This window comes from Rosa chinensis, chromosome 4 (assembly GCF_002994745.2).
Source record: "Rosa chinensis cultivar Old Blush chromosome 4, RchiOBHm-V2, whole genome shotgun sequence".
Lineage (NCBI taxonomy): Eukaryota > Viridiplantae > Streptophyta > Magnoliopsida > Rosales > Rosaceae > Rosa > Rosa chinensis.
The window spans coordinates 58,796,987-58,819,156 of NC_037091.1; the positions used below are offsets into that span (position 1 = coordinate 58,796,987).

At 38.8% G+C, this 22,170-nt stretch overlaps 1 protein-coding gene across 1 annotated transcript; it reads right to left on the reverse strand.

Moving 5' to 3' along the window:
* Nucleotides 1–2,856: 2,856 nt before the first annotated feature.
* On the reverse strand, nt 2,857–4,763 carry LOC112198227 (3-ketoacyl-CoA synthase 6). The gene has a single exon (XM_024339312.2). It carries the CDS (start codon nt 4,634–4,636, stop codon nt 3,140–3,142), a length of 1,497 nt encoding a protein of 498 aa, XP_024195080.1. The 5' UTR covers nt 4,637–4,763; the 3' UTR covers nt 2,857–3,139.
* Nucleotides 4,764–22,170: the final 17,407 nt, after the last annotated feature.

A 22,170-nucleotide genomic window follows, 5' to 3' on the forward strand; every position in this document is an offset into this window, starting at 1 on the left:
ATGTTACTACTTTAAGGACTAATATTACTATTTTGAGGACTCATTTTACCACTTTTAAGGCAATTATATGCATGTCATACGTTAACACATTGTAGAATTTTCCTAATTAGTAGATGAATACAAAGTTTATGACTATAAAATAAAAAAACCTAGTTTTGTTCATTCTAATTTATATTATAAAGAATTAGTTGTTTTAAAATTGGTAACACCGAAAACTGAAATACCGAATTTGGTAGATATAATTAAAAACCGAAAATTTTGGTTGATAATTGGTAGCTCAGTTTTGAAACCGAAAGTTTTGGTTTTGAAGTTGGTAATACCTATAACCGATTCGAACCGACCGATTGACAGCCCTAGATATGCTATAGATCAAAATGTGGGGAGTACCGTGAAAAATGAGAGAACCAACAAGAATGGAGGATAACATCAAGTACATTTTTTTTATTATTAAAAAAGTATTATCTATAAATATTAACGGCTGAGATCAACTGAATCTGCTAGTTCAATTGCATTAATAGTGCATAAAAGAATTTTTCAGTGAAAAAATTCTTAATTTCTTTTCTTTAGGTTTTAGGTGTAACTGGCCACAGCTACTGGAACAATAAATAATTGAAACTTGAGAGTAACGTTTTAATGGGAAGGCGTGTGCACACAATTTATTTTCTTCTAGGTTTTCGCTGCTTGCTAGGTAGCCCACCCCCTTAAGATCGAACTCAATGACTACTTCACGAATATAATGTAATGGTCTATCGCTTTTGAGCCTTTCAATTGGCCACAGAAGGAAATTAAAGAGAGGATGGCAGAGCAGCTGCAGACTACATATATAATTCATGGCACAGGAATTAATGTGAATCCATCACTCTCCATGTAATAAAACTTGTTGCTCAGATATTGGATAGAAACATATGTATAGATATGCAATCTGGGTTCATGTCTAAAATTAATTGGTAATGGATGGAGTGGCCCAAATCCTTATAAACTCATAGACCAGGTCCTATTTTTTTCATGTGGGATGTATGTATTCTCAACACTCCCCCTCACGTGTGGCGAATTTTCAAGCCATACACGTGGACAACTTTGGGTGACGTGGAGCACATGTGGCCGTTAGGCATGCACACGTGGGTAACCTGGCTCTGATACCATGATAAAGTAATCTGGGGTTCACATCTAAAACCAATTGGCAATGGATGGAGTGGCCCAAACCCTTATAAACTCATAGGTTTTCCCATGTGAGATATATGTATTCTCAACAATATTAGTTAACTACTTGTAATCACCACTTCACGTAAGGCTAAGTGATTACGTCAAGTCTCTGAGTTTTTGAGGCAAGAAAAAATAAGATTATAAAGAAAAGCTTATGAAGCAACTAGAGTTTACAACGTCAAATAATAAGGCTTTAGAGGCCTGGGCAGGCACTCTATCAAGCCAACACAAGACATTGTTACAATTGTGGCCTAAATCTGCTAAGGCATCCGCTACAAAATTTACTTCCCTAAGCACATGACGAAAAGAGATAGAGCCAAAAGTAGAATCTAGACATCAAATATCTTCCACCAATTTACGCAGTCTCCAGGGAGGGGGAGATTGAGTGACTCCATTGACTGCATCAACAACAATTTTTGAATCTCCCTCCACTTCCAAGCTGGTGAAACAAGTCTCTGAGTTTTACCATGCATATGAAAGAGTCTTAGTTTGAGGAGTTAATATCTGCATGGTTTAATATAGACGTGAAACTAAAATGGAGGCTAGGGTTCTGCATGTTTATGGGAGTTGCGACTTTCACGAGTCCACAAGATATGGTCACAATCTTTTGTGTATATTCGTAGGTAGCTCGACCACTTTTATTGATTACTGTTTTTTCCTTCATACCAGAAAGTTCAGGCTTTCAATGCATTAACGCTTATTAGGGCATTGAATGAGCATGTAGCTAGCTAAATCAAGAATTAGGATCTTATTAATCGATGCCTCAATATTTTTGACATCTGGAAGTGGGGTACTCGCCTAGCCTACCCTACACCCCTATTTCAGGGTAGAAAAGCCATATCTATATCTCTACAACTTCAATTCCATCATATCCAGAACCTCCTTATAAATAGTTAAGAAGTAGCTGGCTGGCTAGCTAGCGGCCGGTGTAACAAAAAAATTCAATGCATCCATCCCTATTTAGGGGTACCCTTTGTCACTTCGTCATTCATGTATGCATATACGGATCAAAGTTGGAAAAATTGTCGATCCTTTCGGTCCTTTTAATGGTACTTAATAAAAATGAGTTTGTATGTATATACAGATCGATTAAAGTTGGGACAATTGTCTATCTTTTTAATGGTACTTGATAAAAGTGAGTTTTTACACGTTTGAGATGGTGCGAGTATGTACGCATTTTTTGTTAACATGTAAACATATTTATATGTTACATAATAACTTTTTGAGTATGAGCACAACCACCATTAATTCTTTCGAGCTATGTCATGTCCCCCGATGGTGCTCTCATCATTTATGTATATACCGAAACAGACATTGGGGCACTGGTCATATCACAATCGCAATACAGATTAAAACTGGGCACACGTCGAGTTTAATGTTGCTTCAGTTCGTCACTCTCTTTCCAACTAGTTCTATAATTAAGTACCAAATTTGCAAAAGCAAGCCTAACAAGACGACCCAAATTCAATACACAACATAACAAAAGTAGGAAAACGAAATTTAAAGCCGCCGATCAAATCGAACCATATATCTCATCCTCATCCTTGCTTATTGTTCAGTTATACGAGGGTGATGAAAATCATTATCTGTGCGAGTGAATTGTAGCTATTGTAAGTAAAATCTTCTTCCTTGACACATAGAGACTAGCTCCCATCAAATATACCTGTTAAATACTAAATAATAGATCGACCTAATAATTAATTGCAAACTTCAATAATAACTCGATCAACTGTGGTTTCCTTACATGGAATACAATGATTAATACATAAAAGAAGAGCACATTTTGAACTTCTATGCAAATTGGTAGCCATAAGAATAAGAAAAAAAAAAAAATACGGGAGACCATGAACGTAGGGTAAATGCAACTTTGTGAATTTAGCGGCAAATTGATAAAAGCTGAAACCAAAGAAAAGATACCACCAGCACCAATGCAATTCTAGAGTTTGACGACTTCAGGAATATGAACCGGGTACCTTTCAATGCAATCGGCCCAGGGCCCATCATCATTAGCCGCCGTCTTGATGGTCCGGTTACACTTCCACACGGCGCTGTTGCACTTAAACCCACTCCCAAACGCAATCTGCCAAACCCTATCTCCCTTCCTCATCCTCCCCTTGGCCTCAATGTACCCCAACTCGTACCAAAGCGAAGACGACGACGTATTGCCGAATCTGTGCAGCGTCATCCTCGACGCCTCGCAGTGCTCCGCCGACAACTGTAGATTCTTCTGAAGCTCGTCGATAACGGCTCGACCTCCAGCGTGGATGCAGAAGTGCTCGAACGCCTGCTTGAAGTCTGGAATGTAAGGCTTCCACTTGGGGTTCACTATCTTTCTTCCGATGAGGGTTAGCAGGAAGAGGAGCTGCTCCGACGCCGGAAGTACTAGAGGACCGATAGTGGTGATGTTGGATTTCAGGGCCTCGCCGGCGATGGCCATCAGATCTTTTTGGAGTGAAATTCCGACCTTGCCCTCCCTGTCTTCCTCCTCGAACACGCAGCGGAAGGCCTTGTCGTCGGCTCCCTTGTGGGTTCGGACCACGTGGACCAACCTGTACTTGGCACGCCTTCTCTCGGATCTACGGTTGGACAAGAGTATGGCGGCCCCACCCATACGGAAGAGGCAGTTGGGCAAAAGCATAGCCCTCTCTTTTCCTTGGTAATAATTCGGAGTTATGATCTCCGTACTGACCACCACCGCATTTGAGTTAGGATGAACCTGAAGAAGGTCACGTGCCAAGTCGATGGATATGAGACCAGCGCTGCACCCCATGCCGGACAAGTTGAAGCTCCGGATGTTACTTCGGAGCTTGTACTTGTTGATCACCATAGCCGACAAAGAAGGAGTCGGCGAGAACAGGCTGCAATTGACGATCAGAATATCTATGTCTTTAGGTTTAAGGCCGGTCTTCTCAAAAAGAGAGTCCATTGCGGAGAATATGACGAGCTCCGCCTCGCCCCTCGCAGCCTCCATGGTGGGTTGGGGAGGGATGTAGTGAATGGCTGGGGGAAGGCAAGTCTCTTCCCCAAGACCAGAGCGCTCGAGGATCCTCATCTGGAACTCGACGCTCTTAGGGTTGTTGCTGAGGATGAGGCGGGAGTGTTCCATAAATGTGGAGAAGGGGACGCGGCAGGTAACAGGTGGCTTGTAGCAAGCGTAGTCGACGAGGTAGATGGTTCGTGGCTTAGACATGAAGTAGACGGTGGCGATGAATATGATGAGGAAAGAGGAGCAGAGGATTTGGACGAGATCCAAGTGGAGGGAGGTCCACAAGTTTAGAAGCTCCTCCGGGCCGATGCGTAGAACCTCGAGAAAAATCCCGGCCATTATAGGAACTAGAGCGAGGGTGAGGAAATGGTTCACGAGGTATTGGTACCCGAGTTTGACATACTTGAGCTTGACGGAGTTGGAGAAGTCCGGCAAGATTGGAGGCATTGCTGTTGTGTTTAGTTTGTACGAAATGTGAATGAGAAAGATGGAGAGATCGAGGCCTGGGAATGGAGAATGGTGAGGAGGATATGATATTAGGTGTAAAGGAGGGGGTGGGATTTAAAGGCAACGGGACCGGGGAATTGAAGGAGGCAGATGGGGGGCTTTAATGGAGGGACTTCACGTCATTCCAACGCTCACTTAACTCGTTATTAATTTTTTCCGCAACTCCCCCCTTCCTTTTCCACATGTAACTAAACTAAAACGCCAGAATCATATCATCCCGCCTATGCCAAATAGCAAGAGCTGGTGACAAAACTGGGTTTCGCTAGCAACTACTTGTTTCTATTTTTGGTTGTTATCCTTCCTTGTTACACACCCCATTATATTTGACCTCTCCTTCCTATTACCAAAGTATGCATTGCATGCAGAACCTAGCTATATCCATGCATTTCTATATCTTTTCTAAACCAAAAAAATCATACAAGTTAAAGCCAGTAAATTGGTTATTATGGGTCATGGGTGTGTGTGTCATTTTAGTTTGGATTTTAATGTCATATTACTCATATAATTATGTTTGGAGAACTGTGGTAAACTAACAATTTCATTACCAGAGTAGAAGATTCAACGGTAAGTTAGTTTCGGGAGATGAGTGTTGGAGCTAGAATTAATGATTGTTAGCCCACATCTTAAACACTATAAATTGGACATTGAGATCCAACTGCGTCCTGAAAAAATAAAAAGAAATAGATTAAAGTCAAATCAAGTCAAGCATTTCTTTTTTGAAATAACAAAGTCAAATCGCTATTTTGTTTTGCGAAATAAATTTCCCAATTAATGTGGTTGTTAACTAGTTGTTAGTGGTTCCTTTCCTAATTTTGTAGTGAAACTAACACATGAATGAAGAAGGCCACGGTTGGAACACTGACAGATTTTTTTTTTTTTTTTTTGGAATTAGCCCATGGGGCAATAATATCATTCAACTCAAGCCAAAATAGGCCATTACATACCATTCCGCTGCCATTTATAGACAGACAAGAAGATAGTGATAGTACCCACAGTGGCACATAGACAATAGACCTACTCATTACACATTGAAATAAGTAGATAACGGGAATTCTCCTTTGGTACTACTCCAGAGGCGCTAGAGGTACATAAAGTACACCAAACTGACAGATTTGAAGAGAGAAAGAATGAGAATAATCAACTTTTTTGTTTTCAACCTAATATCGGAGGATTTTTTTTTTTTAAAGATGATAAAAATATTTCACTCCTACCCCCATGTGACTCGAACTCATGATCCGAATCTTAGACAGTGAATGCTCTAACTACTGAGCTAACACCACCTCGTCAGTATTGATAAATTTAACATCATTAGTCAAATTTTATTGAGTTTTTCTATTGGAACCTCCAAATTTACTCACTTGATCGACCTCTTATGCTTTTTACACCTCCTATAAAATTTTCTAATACTAAATTTACTCACTAAACCTCATTGAATTTCCTCAAATAACCTCACTCATATAGTTTGCAAACAAACTAGGCAAAACAGTCAAATTACCCCATAACTTTTCCCATAGTTGCCAGTTTACCCCCTGACATTTCAATTTTGATTTTTCACACCCTAAATTTTCTAACTCTTGCCGATTCACACCCTACCGTTAACTTTTAGATTTTCCATCCAATTTTTCCGTTAACTTGCTCGGCGTTTTCGTCGTTCCAATTGTCACCCAAAAAACAAAAAAACTAAACAAACCAATTGTTCAAGAATATCAATACGTACAAATGATACATTGGTATCCCCTAACTTTTCCCATAGCTGCCAGATTACCCCTAACTTTTTCCATAGCTGCCAAATTACCCTCATTTATACGTATTGATATTCTTGAACAATTGGTTTGTTTAGTTTTTTTTTTTTTGGGTGACAATTGGAAAGACAAAAATGCCCAGCAAGTTAACGGAAAAATTGGATGGAAAATCTAAAAGTTAACGGTAGGGTGTGAATCGGCAAGAGTTAGAAAAGTTAGGGTGTGAAAAATCAAAATTGAAATGTCAGCGGGTAAACTGGTAGCTATGGAAAAAGTTAGGGGGTAATTTAGCTATTTTGCCAACAAACTATTATCTTTAAAATAAAAACTTAATTAATTCAATGAATTAATTACTCTATAAATCATAATTACACATCCATTCCTTAATCAGACAGCATAAAAAAAATTAGACACAAGGTATTGAGTTTTAAAAATTAATTTCTAATCAACAAGAAAATAACATGAACTATTTTGTGTGTGTGTTTTTTTAAGTTTTTTTTTTTTTTTAAGTTTTAGCTCTGCAAAAAATATGAAGATTAATTATTTTTTCCTAATGTTTATTTTATGTACCTCATGATTAATTATTTAAATATTTGTTTTAAAAAATTGCTAGCTCATTTTTTTTTTTTGTAAATATAATGGATAGACTTAGATTTAGGTCATAATAGGATTTTTTTTGTTTTTCCTCACCAATATGCGTTCAACATGGATATCATATAATTTTATGTCACATAATCATAGTTTTAAAACTCTTATTAAATATATATATATATATATATATATATAAATGCTTTAATAAGTATGTAGTGAAATTGGAAAATTAAAATAGATAAGGAAAATAATAGAGAATGTAATTTAATATTATTGTATTGGAAAGTCTATAGAAAATAAATGTAATATTTTTTTGGTATAATTGGTTGTCCTTAATAGTCATTTTATAGTAGGTTATATATGTCATTTTATAATTCATAATAGAGTGAGGTTAAGTGAGCAAATTTGGAGGTCCCAATAGCAACACTCAATTTTATTCTTGTTTATATGGGGTGAATTGGATTTGCCTTTATAAAATAAAAATAAAATAAAATATAACACTCAAATCCATGTTTATATAGGGTGTTTCTCACACCTATATTTGAGGTAACTTCTTCATGTTTTGTGAAAAATGTTATAATTTTTCATTTTTTAAATTAATTTACTATTATATCTTAATTATTAATTTTTTTTTATCAAATAATTTAGATGTAAGTATTATATGAGGGTATTATTGGCGCTTAAAAATTTAACCATATTAAGGAGAATTGACTTAATATATAAGAACATATATAAGATATATGATTACACTAATTAACTTTTTGTTTGAGTTGAATGATTTTAGACTTTATTGATAACTAATAAAAAGATTAAGGAGTACATTTTTCAGACCCAATTACATCTTGGATAAAAGATGGAGTATTAGACCAAAAGAAAACTTGGTCAGATTCAGCAGCAAACGCTGCCAACTTATGTGCAGCTTTATTAGCCTCCCTTCTAGCATGAACAATCCGAACTTGATGCCCTGCGTCTAGATCTTGTCTGAGAGCCTCGTATAACCTTCCAAGATATGAAGAATGATGCAGCTCCTCTTGACACAATTGTTGTTTCAAAACTAAACAATCAGTCTCCAACAACACAGGAAAGAGACCATGGTCTAACACAATCCACTGCCTCCCTACAAGAAATGAGTTCAATATGTTCAGCAGATTGAACATGAGTCACCACATTCCTAACTGCTCCCAGAAATATCTCTTAAGAATATCTAACCAAGAATCTGTTGAGAATATATACATCCCACATGGGAAAAATGGGACCTTGCCTATGAGTTTATAAGGGTTTAGGCCACTCTATCCATTGCCAATTAGTTTTGGATGTGAACCCCAGATTACTTTATCATGGAATCAGAGCGGGTTACCCATGTGTGCATGCCTCATGGCCACACGAGCTCCACGTCACCCAAAGTTGTCCACGTGTATGGCTTGAAAATTCGCCACACATGCGAGGGCGTGTTGAGAATATATACATCCCACATGGGAAAAATGGGACCTTGCCTATGAGTTTATAAGGGCTTGGGCAACTCCATCCGATTCATTGCTAATTGGTTTTGGATGTGTACCTTAGAATCCAATAGCTGTCTTGCTAGACACAGGATTGTAAGCTTTATCAAAATTCACCTTCAACCAACCCATGAGAGGACATTTCCACTTTAAAATTTTCCTAGCCCCTTGAGAACTTTGTAGCTTCATATTGTGAAAAATGAAATTACTCAGTCTAATAGATGACATGAGAGCGATATCACAAGCTGAAGTGATTTACACTCTATCATTCCTTTCTTTCCAAATTCCCCAAAGAAAAAACAACAACTGATCAAACACTGTCTTTGGCAGTTTCCCAGAACAAAGATTCAACCAACTGATAGCATCCAAGGGATCAGAATGCCCACTAAAACAATTACCAGCAATCTGTAAATTGGTATTCAATACTTCTCTAGTGAAAACACAATTTCTGGATAGATGAATAATTGTCTCCATTTCGTTGCAAAAATTATGAGATTCTAATAGCACATTCTTAGACGCCAATCTGTCTAAGGTAGGTAAAATATTATGACAAATCTTGCATGCATTTACCTTGGCCGAGCTAGAATTTTGGCATACCAAATTTTCTTCCAAACTCTTTGATTACTCACAACAGAAGTAGAAAGAGACACTAATTAACTTGATATAGTTGATCAAGTTATACCGACATGTATACCTATCAATCTACCATCAATTTTTTGTACAAGCTCTAGTATCTATATACATATGATATGCATGTCTTTAAACAAAGATATGAAACCCTTCAGGAAACTAAGGAAAGTCGAGAGGGAAAACATCTTTTTTTTTTTAATTTTTTTTTTTTTTACAAAGTGATAGATATTTCATTTAATCCCAATTCAAAGCCAAAACAAAACATACAATTAATTCCCATATGTTTGTATCCTAACTTATTGGTCAAAACAGGAAAGGGAAAATGGGTACCACCCACTAGTACATTTTTGCTCACTTATTCAAGAGTCTACACAACCATGACAATTCATCCAACACAAAGAAAACTACCTTGGATATCCCTTCGTCAATGCACTCAATTGTGGTACTCCAAGAGATTCATTAATTTAGTGTAAAAAGAACCCATAGTTTATTATAGAAACTCTAGGAGATTCATCCACCACTTATTCATTAATTTATCTAAAAACATAAATAAAAACTAAAATTTAAACTTTCTTATTGCCATTAGAATTAGGGCAATGAGAAATGGTGGAATAAGTCAACCTTAACGATTCCATTATTAACAGTGTTAGCCTAATTAACTAGTTGGGCTTCAATCAAGAATATGGGGTAGATTTTGAGGAAACATTTTCACCTGTTGTGAGGCGTACTACAGTTTGATTAATTCTCAGTTTAGCTGCTAGTTCTGGTTGGAAACTTCATCAAATGAATGTCAAAAATGCCTTCCTACATGGGATTCTAAATGAAGAGGTCTACATGACTCAACCAAGTGGATCCTACATGTTCCTCATTCGTATGTAAGTTGCAAAAATCTCTTTATGGACTGAAGCAAGCACCTAGGGCATGGAATGAAAGATTTACCAGTTTTTTGCCCTCTATTGGTTTTAAGTTCTCTTATGCAGATCCCTCTCTATTTGTCAAAGTTTCTGGTTTTTCTAGGGTCTATCTTCTGTTATATGTTGATGACATTATCATCACTGGGGATAGTGAAGATCTTATCTCAGAAGTCATGGCTGCTCTCCAAGCTCAATTTGATATGAAAGACTTGGGGGATCTCCATTCTTTCTTGGCCTAGAAATTGTTAGGGTTATAATAATTCTCTAGTTATTAGTATGCTAATTAGGGTAATTAGTTTGTTCTAATTAGCGGTTAATTAACTAGTTAGTTGCATTAGTCTCTTCATACTGGCCTACAGCTGTCCTCCATGTAGGCTATTTTCTCACTCTATCCTAGCTACTATATAAGACTTGTCGGTGTGTACTTTGAACAATTAAGATCAATATCAGCTAATTTTCCTTGTTCATTTTACATTTTCTATAGATCTTTCATGGTATCCGGAGCTCGGTTACGATTGTGGTGACCTTGGAGCCCTAAGCGTCCAATATCGTATCGTAGCTCAGATTCTCTCTTCTGCAAGCTTTCTTCGATCTCAGATAAGTTGCTCAGTGATGGTTCTTGTTGAACTTGTGAAGTTTTAAAGCCAATTTTGTTGAAGCAGTATATGAAATTGATATGATTTACCTTCATAATATAGCATCGAAGCTTTGGATTTGAGTTGTGATTACTTGCCTACTGTTTTTGTTCACTGAAATTTGTTGGAAGCTTATAGATCTTTGATTTGTGACTAAATATAACATCGAAGATTATAGATCTGTGATTTGTGACTGAAATATAACATCGAAGCTTTGGATTTGAGTTTTGATCACTTGATTACTGTTTTTGTTCGCTAAAAATTGCTGAAAGTTCCTAGATCTGTGATTTGTGGTCATAAATATGATTTGTGTTGCTATACGGTGAATCGAAGACTTCTATTCTCATTTCTATGCACTACATGATACTGAATCTATGTGATATGTGATTTCTGCTCACTATTACTGAATCACTCATCTCTCTGCGTATACTCACTAAGATGTCTTGATTGCATGTCTCTGATGCTTGCGATAACTACAATGCCTAGACTTGTGCCTCTCTCTTTGGTTCTATGCAGCTGCTAAGTCTCTAGCTCAGTTTGTACTTATTTTCTTGGTGTACTCTCACACATATCACTTGGATGATGATTACTACTGCTCTACTGCCCTGAAACCCTAGCTTAAGCATCTTAGCTGTTTCCACTACTCATTCTCTGTGGATTGATATGTTTGTGTCTCTACACATAGTGTGCCATGGCTGCAGTGCCCTCTGCTGTTGCTCAAACCACTGTTTACTTGCCTACATTCTGCTGGATGACACCAACTATCCTACTTGGCTTTTTCGGATGGAGTCGTTTCTCCGGGGCCAAAATCTTTTTGGCTTTGTGGATGGGTCCACTCCTTGCCCTCCACAGTTCAAGCTCTCATCTGATGGCACGACTAATCTTCCATCTACTGACTACATAGCTTGGAAGACTCAAGATCAAAGCATTGTTAATATGTTGGGACAAACTTTGAGTGCTGTGGCCATGACCTATGCTGTTGGCAGCAAGTTTACTGCTTCTAATCATCAGAATATCTTGCAGCTCAAGTCTAATCTTCAAAACCTGAAGAAAGGGTCCGATGACATTGAAACCTACCTGGATAAAATCAAGGCTGCCAAGGATGCTCTTGAAATTGTGGGCATTGACATTGATGATGAGGATATTGTTGTCACTGTACTAAGAGGTTTACCTCCTAAATTTGCAGCCATCAAAACTGTCATTTGAGCCCAGTTTGTTACTTGCTCACTTGGGGAACTTAAAACTCTTCTCAAGGCTGCCGAAATTGATATTAGTAATGAATCCCAAGGTTTACACAGTCTACTCACTGCCATGCTTGCAAAGAGCTCTACTGACTCTCTAAGCTCTACTAGCTCATCTGGTTGTGTCACACCTTCATCGACCTCTAACGCCTCGACTACTGCTCCCACTGTTTCAGTGTCAACTGCTCTCCCATCTCAATCTACTATGCTGCTCCTAGTGTACCTCCTGGCTTCCAACCACTATCACAAGTGCCATCTTGTACTTCAGTTCCATTGATGTCTCAGCCGTCTTATCTTCCTATCCAGCCCATGCCTTTTGGTTACACACCATTTCCTTCAATTCCTGTGTTTGATCCAAGTGTGAGTATGACTGGCCTCTATTCTGGTAGGGGTGCTCCAATGCCTGCTTCTAATTTTGGCAACAAGCCATTCAATTTTGGGAGAGGTGTTGCACAGGTTGTACAACCAAATGGCTTTAATAACAACTCTGGTGGCTTCAGAAATAACAATGCAACTGGTCCTAGCTCTATGACTTGTCAACTTTGTGGTAAAGTTGGTCATGGTGCTAGAACCTGCAGATCCTTACTCAACTTTCAGCAAGGCAACTCCAACTTCTTTGTGCCTGGTTGTCAATATTGTGGGAAGACTGGCCATACTGCTGATCGATGTTATTTCATCATTGGCTTCCCTAGCCAACAGCAACAACAACAACAACTCCCTGCTGATTCTAACAATACCACTGCCAAGATTGCTGCCACCAACCTTGCTCCCCAATTTTGGCTTGCTGACACAAGAGCTACAAATCACATGACTAATAATGCTCAGATTCTTGCACATACTATTCCTTATACTACAGGAGATTCAGTACAAGTTGGTAATGGTAATCATCTCTCTATCACACACACTGGTAACATTACATTGGGGCCTTTGTTACTTGATAATATTTTGATCATTCCTGAACTAGCTGCTCACTTATTGTCCATCTATCAATCATGCAAGCAGAATAATTGCTTGGTTTGGTTTGATGAATTCATGTGTGTCGTTCAGGACAAAGTGCAGGGCAACATACTTTACAAGGGTCTGAGTAGGCAAGGTCTCTATCCTATACCATTTGAGCTACCTTTGCTCAAGCAATCATGTGCTACATCAAATAACTTATCTGCTACATATAAAGTGTCTTCTTCTGCACCTCAATCTGCCTTTGTTGGTCAGCTTATCAAGCAGTCCATATGGCATCAGAGATGTGGTCATCCCACTAATGAAGTTGTCAAGTACGTGCATGCTTGACAGATCTCATATTTCTGTTTCTAGTGATAATGAGTTGTCAGTTTGTGAACCTTTTTTGCTAGGTAAACTTCATAAACTTCCTTTTCAGGTATCTCAGTCTAGTAGTCAGAATCCCTTTGATCTTATACATTCTGATGTATGGGGATCTTCCCCTCATATTTCTATGATGGATACAGGTACTTCGTTCTATTCATTGATGACTGTACACGGTTTACGTGGTTGTACCCGATCAGAAATAAAAATGAGGTGTTTGGCTACTTTGAATCTCTATGTGCCTTTGTGACAACTCAATTCTCAACTACTGTTAAAGTGCTTCGAAGTGATGGGGGTGGTGAGTATGTGAATGCAAACTTTAAAAACTTTCTTACTCAGCAAGGTATTATTCATCAGATTTCTTGCCCTTATACACCTCAACAAAATGGTATTTTCGAGAGAAAAAATAGGCACGTTAGAGAAACTGCAGTCACTTTGCTTCAAACTGCTTCTCTTCCCAATTAGTTTTGGTTCCATGCTTGTGCTACAGCTACATACTTGATCAATAGAATGCCAACTCCAGTTCTTAATATGCTATCTCCTTTTGAGAAATTATATCACACTGTGCCTCCAGTTGATACTTTTCGAGTGTTTGGATGTGCTTGCTATCCCTTGCTGACACCATATAGATCAGATAAGTTACAACCAAAGACCATTAAATGTGTGTTTGTGGGGTTTGCTGCTAGCTACAAAGGATATGTCTGCTACAGTCCAACAACTAAGAGATACATTATCTCTAGGCATGTCTTCTTTGATGAACACTCATTTCCATTTGCTGCTTCTCCCAAGCCTAGTTCACCGATTCAGTCTTCTTATGTTTCTCATCAAGATATTTCACCCTGCGTGCCTGTTACTCGATCCCACATATTATCTCATGTTGATTCAGGTATTGTATCCACTTCTAGTTCTACATTTGCTTCTGCTCTGGCTGAATCTCACTCTCTTCCTACTGTAAATGAGAATCTTACTATCACTCCTGAGGTTCATCATAATTGTGACTACGTTGATAATGATCCAGTCCTTATCATTTCACCCTTTTCTACTGTTCCCAATACTGCTGTTCCTTCTTCTGAAAATCCATTTTTTGCTCCATCATCTTCCACAAATGTACATTTTGATGAGCACAGTGGTGATTTGTCTCTTAGCTCTCAGCCTGGTGGTGGTGCCATCACCATAACTCTTGACTGTGTTCCATCTGAACCTTCATTATGTCAAATCTCTGAATCTAATGTTTTACATCCTGTGATGGGAGTCTCTATTGCTGAGGATAACACTCATCCTATGCTCACTAGGTGAAAAAGAGGTATTCCGAAGAAAACTTGTTTGTCTGCTTTACTTGCTCAAGTCACCACTGAATCTGCTTCCACTGAACCTTCCAATTATAAGTCTGCTCTTCATATTCCTGAGTGGAAACTTGCTATGGAGGAGGAGTACAATGCCCTAATGCAACAGAACACTTGGACTTTAGTTCCTCTTCCGCCAAACAAGAACCTTGTTTCCTGCAAATGGTTGTTTAAAGTCAATCGCAATGCTGATGGCTCTGTCGCAAGGCATAAAGCTCGTCTTGTTGCAAGGGAATTTAGTCAGGAATATGGCATTGACTTTGATGAAACCTTCTCCCCAGTTATTTGCCACACTACTGTTAGGCTTGTTTTATACTTGGTTGCTCATCATAAGTGGAACTTACACCAACTCGACGTTAAAAATGCATTCCTTCATGGCTTACTTCATGAAGAAGTCTACATGACTCAACCAGGTGGGTTTGTTAATCAGCTTGTTCTGAACTATGTTTGCAAATTGCATAAGTCCCTCTATGGACTCAAACAAGCTCCTCGTGCTTGGAATGAGCGTTTCACAAGTTTCTTGCATCCCTTGGTTTTAAACCATCTTATGCTGATCCTAGTTTGTTCATCAGAACTTCTGATTCTTCTCAGGTATTGCTCTTGTTGTATATTGATGACATAATTCTCATTAGTGATTCTGATGATCTCATCACTACTGTCAAGATTTCCCTTCAACATGAATTTGATATGAAGGATCTTGGTCAGCTACACTTCTTCTTGGAGCTTGAGATTCAGTATCTGCCTCAGGGCTTATTTGTCTCACAACACAAGTATGCTAAAGATCTCCTCAATAAGTCTGGTTTTTCTGATTGTCAAACTCACACTACACCCTGCAAGTCCGGTCTCAAGCTCTTAAAGGACTCTGGCACACCATTGCTACCCCATGAAGCTCTAGCCTTCAGAAGCCTAGTTGGATGTCTTCAATACTTAACCTTTACAAGACCTGATATTGTCTTTACGGTCAACTCTGTGTGTTAGTTCCTTCATTCGCCAACTGATGTGCATCTTATTGCTGCTCAAAGGATCCTCAAGTATGTCAAGGGCACATTGTCTCATGGTCTTTTCTTTCAGCACATGACCTCTGATCATCCTTCACTTCTTTTGAATGCATTCTATGATGTTGATTGGCCTGGGGACCCTAACGATCGGAAATCCACCACTGGATTTGTGATATTGATCAATGTTTCTCCTATTTCCTGGTGTAGTAAGAAATAATCATCTGTTTCAAGGTCATCTACAGAGGCTGAATATCGTAGTATGGCTGATACTACATCTGAAATCCTGTGGCTATCTCATTTGCTTAATGATCTTCACATTACTCTTCCTGAGGTTCCTACTTTGCATTGTGATAATATTTCAGCTTGTTACTCAAATTGGTTGTGTGCAATTCTTCAAACACTAATGCTCTTGCAAGCAATTCTTCAAAACTTGTTACTCAAATTGGTTGTGTGCCTCAACCGACTGTTATATCTACCACACCTGGGTATGTTTCTGCATCAACTCATGCGACTAGTGCTGTACCTGCCTCTAATACTATGATGTTTACAAGTAGTGTTACTTCTCCTACTGGATGCACTATGCAATACATGCCTAATTCTGAGTATATGATGAGTGCTGCTCCTGCTGCATTAAATGGCTGCATCATTAGTCCTTGTCCTTCACCATACATGTTCAATGTTCAACCTCAAAATGTTGGTTATTCTCCTTATAATAATGGTTTGGTTAAGTCACAAGTGAACACAGGATTCATTCAACCTAATGGTAGTATTCAATACGATGAAGGACTTATTGAACCACATGATACTTTTTCATGTCAAAATCATTGTGGTCAAGATAAGAATAATGGTGTCTATGGACAGAGAAATAGGTTCAATTCTGATGGTGGGAGGAGTGATTCATTTGTGCACAATAATCAATTCTCAAGCAAGATCTAGTGACTCTCCAAGTGTGTGTTATGATAAAATTTGTCAAATATGCAAACAATTTGGACACCTTGCTAGAACTTGTCCTCAAAGGTCTGCTCCTCGGCAAATTATAGCTTCTGGATCTTATATGCAGTGTCAGATTTGTATGAAGACAAGTCACAGTGCCGCTGAATGCTTGTACAGGCATAGCTATACCTTTCAGCGTCCAACTTATGTCCCGGATGCTACTCAAAGTCTTCCCTTGCATATTGACAATGCAACTCTAGTTTCCTCTGATCTTTCCAAATGGCAACGAGAATTGCTTAAGGAAATTAAAGCTTTTCCAACACAAGGCACTTGGCGACTCTTATCTACTTCAAAAAATCTGGACTATGTTGTAGGCAGGCCTCTTATCCTCCGAAGCCATGCCAATAACTGCCACTCATTGATCTTGGTTGAAACCAATATTACAGGTTCTGTGTTGCTGAAGTCTGTAGCTATTTTCTAATGCAATCTGATGGTAGCTGCTCTCCCATCAGCTTGAGGGAGGGTGTTAAGGGTAAAATTGTAATGTTCCAACTCAATTGCTATAGTATAAATATGGCTGATACTACATCTGAAATCCTGTGGCTATCTCATTTGCTTAATGATCTTCACATTACTCTTCCTGAGGTTCCTACTTTGCATTGTGATAATATTTCAGCTTTTTCTCTTGCTACAAACCCGGTCTATCACTCCAAACTTAAACATATTGAGGTTGATGTTCACTTTACTAGAAATCAAGTGAAAGCTGAATGTCTCAAGCTTCAGTTTGTCTCCTCCCATGATCAACTTGCAGACTTATTTACGAAAGGTCTCTGTGCACCACAACATACCTTCTTTTGTTCCAACTTGATGTTACTCTCTCGACATCAAGTTGAGGAGGAGTGTGAAGGCTCTGCTGCGCTGCTAGCTGCTACTTAATGGGACTGCTACTTGTTACTTCTCCTAGCTTGTTTTCGCTCAACTTTTTTCCAACTTGATGTTGCTTCCCACATCAAGTTGAGGTTATAATAATTCTCTAATTATTAGTATGCTAATTAGGGTAATTAGTTTGTTCTAATTAGCGGTTAATTAACTAGTTAGTTGCATTAGTCTCTTCATACTGGCCTACAGCTGTCCTCCACGTAGGCTATTTTCTCTCTCTATCCTAGCTACTATATAAGCCTTGTCGGTGTGTACTTTGAACAATCAAGATCAATATCAGCTAATTTTCCTTGTTCGTTTTACATTTTCTATAGATCTTTCAGAAATTAGGTATCTAAAGGATCGCATTTTTCTTTTTGAGCATAAATATACCAAAGATCTCATTCATAAAGCTAGTATGGATGCTTGTCACACTCATATCACTCCATGTCAATCTAGTATTAAACTGTTGAAAGACTCTAGTACTCCTCTTACTAATTCTGATATTACACATTTTCGAAGCCTAGTTGGCTGCCTGTAATATTTGACTTTTACTAGGCCTGACATAGCCTTCAGTGTTAACTCTATTTGTCAATTCTTGCATTCTCCAACTGAGGAACATCTACATGCTGCAAAAAGTATTTTAAGATACTTAAAAGGCACCATGGATTATGGCATTGTTTTCAAGAGGGGTGCTTTTGACTCCAAACATAATAGAGTTCAAGCTGATTTGCAGGCATATTGTGATGCTGATTGGGCTGGGGATCCCAATGATAGAAAGTCTACCAAAGGGTTTGTAATTCTCCTCAATAATTCCCCAATTTCTTGGTGTAGTAAAAAGCAAAATGTTGTTTCCCGATCTTCTACAGAGGCTAAGTATAGAAGTATGGCAGATACTACCTCAGAACTTCAATGGCTTATCAATCTGCTCACAGACTTGCATGATGATCTTGCTCACATTCCTGTTCTTTACTTTGACAACATCTCTGCTCTAGCCTAGCTTCAAACCCTGTTCAACACTCCAAGCTTAAGCATGTTGAAGTCAATGTTCATTTCACAAGAGAAAAAGTAAAAGCTGGTTCCATTCGAGTTCAGTTTGTCTCTTCTCATGATCAACTTGCAGATATCTTCACAAAAGGCCTGTGTTCACGTCAACATAACTATCTTTGCGGCAGCTTAATGAGTGCTCTACCCTCATCAAGCTGAGGAGGGGTATTAACAGTGTTAGCCTAATTAACTAGTTTTTCAGTTAATTAGGGTTTACTTTGTTAATTAGGGTTTAATTTTCTTAGCTTAATTAGCATAATTAGATTACTTAGCTTTCAGTTAGGCTTACTTCATTATAATAGTATGATGCCAGGCTGTTATAAAGTTAGTTAACTCTCTGCACAGATGACTGGCACGTGGCCATCATCTGTGCATTCATTTATTGTATAAATAGGGTTTGCTCCCTCATTCTGTTATAGTGAAGCAATACGATCAGTTTTAGAAACCTTTCTCTCTTTTCTTTAAGCAAATACTCAAAGCTATCATCCATAGCAGCACATTCTTCTTGTTCTTTCGCGGAAAAGGCCTTCCTCTTTTCTTTTTGACCTCCTTATTTTCATCATCTACCCCAATTATAGGTACCATTACACATTTCGGTGTTTCCACAAAACCAAAAGATTTTGCAGAAATACGTGTAGTGAATTCTGGCATTCTCACTTTCTTATGAGGCAAGAAAAAAGCCTGCCTACCTACCTTCCATCACCTCTTCCTTTGCAAAGGCTCATTCACTAGTACCATAGCCAAAACATCTTCCGCACTCATCTTAGACCTAGAGTTTTCATCTCTTATCACTATTGGCCTCTTATCCTTCCTAGGTTTTCCCAGCAAACCGTAAACAACGGACGTGCCACAGGAGATGAAATAAAAGACTGAAATTTCAAAGTTACACTTCCCAATTGAAATCTGCCTTCAACAAAATTAATCATTGAGGTCCCAGCCTTAGTCGCTAACTTCTTTGAAGGAAAAATAGCAGCAGTGCACACACCATTAGCATGAAAAATCATAGCACAGTTTCAACACCTGCCAATCAAATTCTCAAAGAAGAAGGAGATCTCCTCCTCAATATCTTATGCAAGTTTCAATTCTTTTTTTTTTAGGAAGAAAGGCTTAGAGATTTCATGTGAAACCCTAACCCTAATCTCCTTCTCATACTTAATTAGAACGCTCTTCATCCATATCAAGATATTTCCTTACCACTAAAGCTATCTTCACAACAGTATCTTTCACCTCAAACAACGGTGAAATATTAGTAATACGTACCCAATAGAAGATCGACGACAAAATCCACTTTGTCAATCAAGGTTGCACAATCATACTATTGCGACATCAATGTAGCCCGATTTAAATTCCATGTTCGTCCCTTAAAAACAATTATGCAGTCCCTACAATCCTCAAAAGAAAACAGAAGGCGGTCTTTGGGTTTGGGCTTCTCCTGGATTTGAAACCCCTTCTAGAGCATCCATAGTCGCTGGAAATAATGGCGTACGTCCCTGATAAGCACCGTCTTTATGGTCAAGAATGCAAGAGAGGCGCGCTGCACAAGCCTGCAGTCGACTTGGTGATGTCCACCAATTCATCCCCTGCCAGCGTGAAGGTTTTCCCTAAGGCTTCGAGATGCCTTCGATGAGTTCTGGTGCATCACCTGGGATTTCTATTTGTCCTTGGGAGTTCATGGGCGACCTCGATGCGGCCTCGCCTTCTCCTCCACCAGCCCCAAAGGCACGCACCTTTGCATCAATTCTTTCCAACTCGAATGAATCTTCTATTCCTCTTAGTCAATTACCTGCTCCTGTCGTTTGAGGGGATAAAATCTATGTTAAGATCAATGAATCCCTATATCAAGAGCAATTGAAGAATTTCAAAACCAACCTTATTGGTCGATTATTGCTACGAAAGGGTTCAACACCACTAAAGACTGCTACCCTGAAGGGATTGCTTGCTACTCTATGGCGATCTTCAGAGCCATGGCGTTTGGTACCTCTTGGTAAGGGTTACTTTGACATCCATTTTTCCACAGAAGAAGACCTTCGTAGGGTTTGGGGTGGAGGTACTTGTACCCTCCCTGATGGAATTTTTTGTCTAACACAATGGAAGCTAGACTTCGTCCCAGGCGATACTCTTCCACAGACACATGCCCAAGTTTGGGTCAGATTATATGGTATGAGTCAGGATTATTAGCATCAGCAGCATCTAATGGAGATTTCTAGGGGTGTGGGCACTCCATTGCAAATTGATAAAGCTACAAAAGAGCGGCAATTCGGGTATTTTGCTCGAGTCTTGGTAGACGTGGATCTCGCTGGCGAATGACCTTCGTCTTTGATGGTTGAGCAGGAGACTCATTGCTTCCCTATTGAAATTGTTTATGAGAATTTGTGTACGCATTATGGGATGGTCGGTCACATGGCTGATCACTGCAAATATTTGAAAGGTTCCAATATGGAGCCCAATGCTTAAGGGATAAAACTTGTGCAGAAATTTGATCGTGTCTTACGTCAAGAGTATCGACCCAAGCAGGCTTCCAAAAAGAACATTGTTTTTTATCACCAAAATAAGACTATTCCACCAGAGCTTCCTGTTCATGAGGTGGTTCCGACATCAGTGGAACTGATTGTTCATACCAAAAACCATTTAGGATAACATAGAATTCAAACCAATATTGGTGCCTCTCCTGCTACTACTGATTATGCAGTGGCCCAACTGGCGCAATCGGTTATTGAAGAGGCGGTAATGGAGGAGTTGGATGCTATTGCTCAAAGTGTTGTGGATGAGCCGTCTAACCAATTTCTTTTACAAAACACTAGTATGGAGGAGTGTGAGGTTGATTCTAGCTCTAATGAGGCTGAGGAGCCAGAACCAATTGTTCATGTGTTGGTGCCTTATAACTTAAGTGGTCAAGATTGGAATGATCTGATTGAGGAGGACCAAATTCCTACTCGAAGTCAGAATAATTTTTCTAAAATTAATCAAACTCCGGTTACTCCTCCCAGAGGACAGGTAGAAATGGTTGCTGTGAATTCCTTGTTGAAAGGTGATGGTAATACATGACTAGAAGATATGACCCTTGTTCTTTCCAAAGGGCAGAAAAAGAAACTACAGAAAAAGAAAAGAGACGAAAAGCAGCCAGAAGAGGGCATTGTGGACCATTACCCCGTTAGAAATAAGGGTCCTCCCCAAAAGCTTAATTTATGAAGATTATCTTTTGGAATATTCGGGGTTTAGCTAATACTTCTACAAGAACTGCTCTTCGTAGTTTGATTAGAAAGCACTCCCCTGATTTCCTTTGTTTATCGGAACCAATGACATCTTTGACGCGTATTCCTGATTCTCTTTGGAGATCTATTGGTATGCAATTGGTAGGTGTCAATGATCGAGGTCAGTTATTTCCTAATATTTGGGTTTTTCATTCAACAAACATATCACCTCCTACTATGATATCTTCTTCTAGTCAACATCTGTTTGTGCAGTTTTTTTTTGGTGGTATTGCTCATGGTCTGGTATTTGTCTATGTGGCAACAGCTAGTGTGGCATGTCGTCCTTTATGGTCAGAAATTGAACAAATTAATACAAGCTTCTCGGGTCCTTTGCTGTTAGTTGGTGATTTCAATGCAATCTTAGGAGCCCATGAAAAGACTGGTGGTAGGCTACCTACTCGTGTTTCCTGTG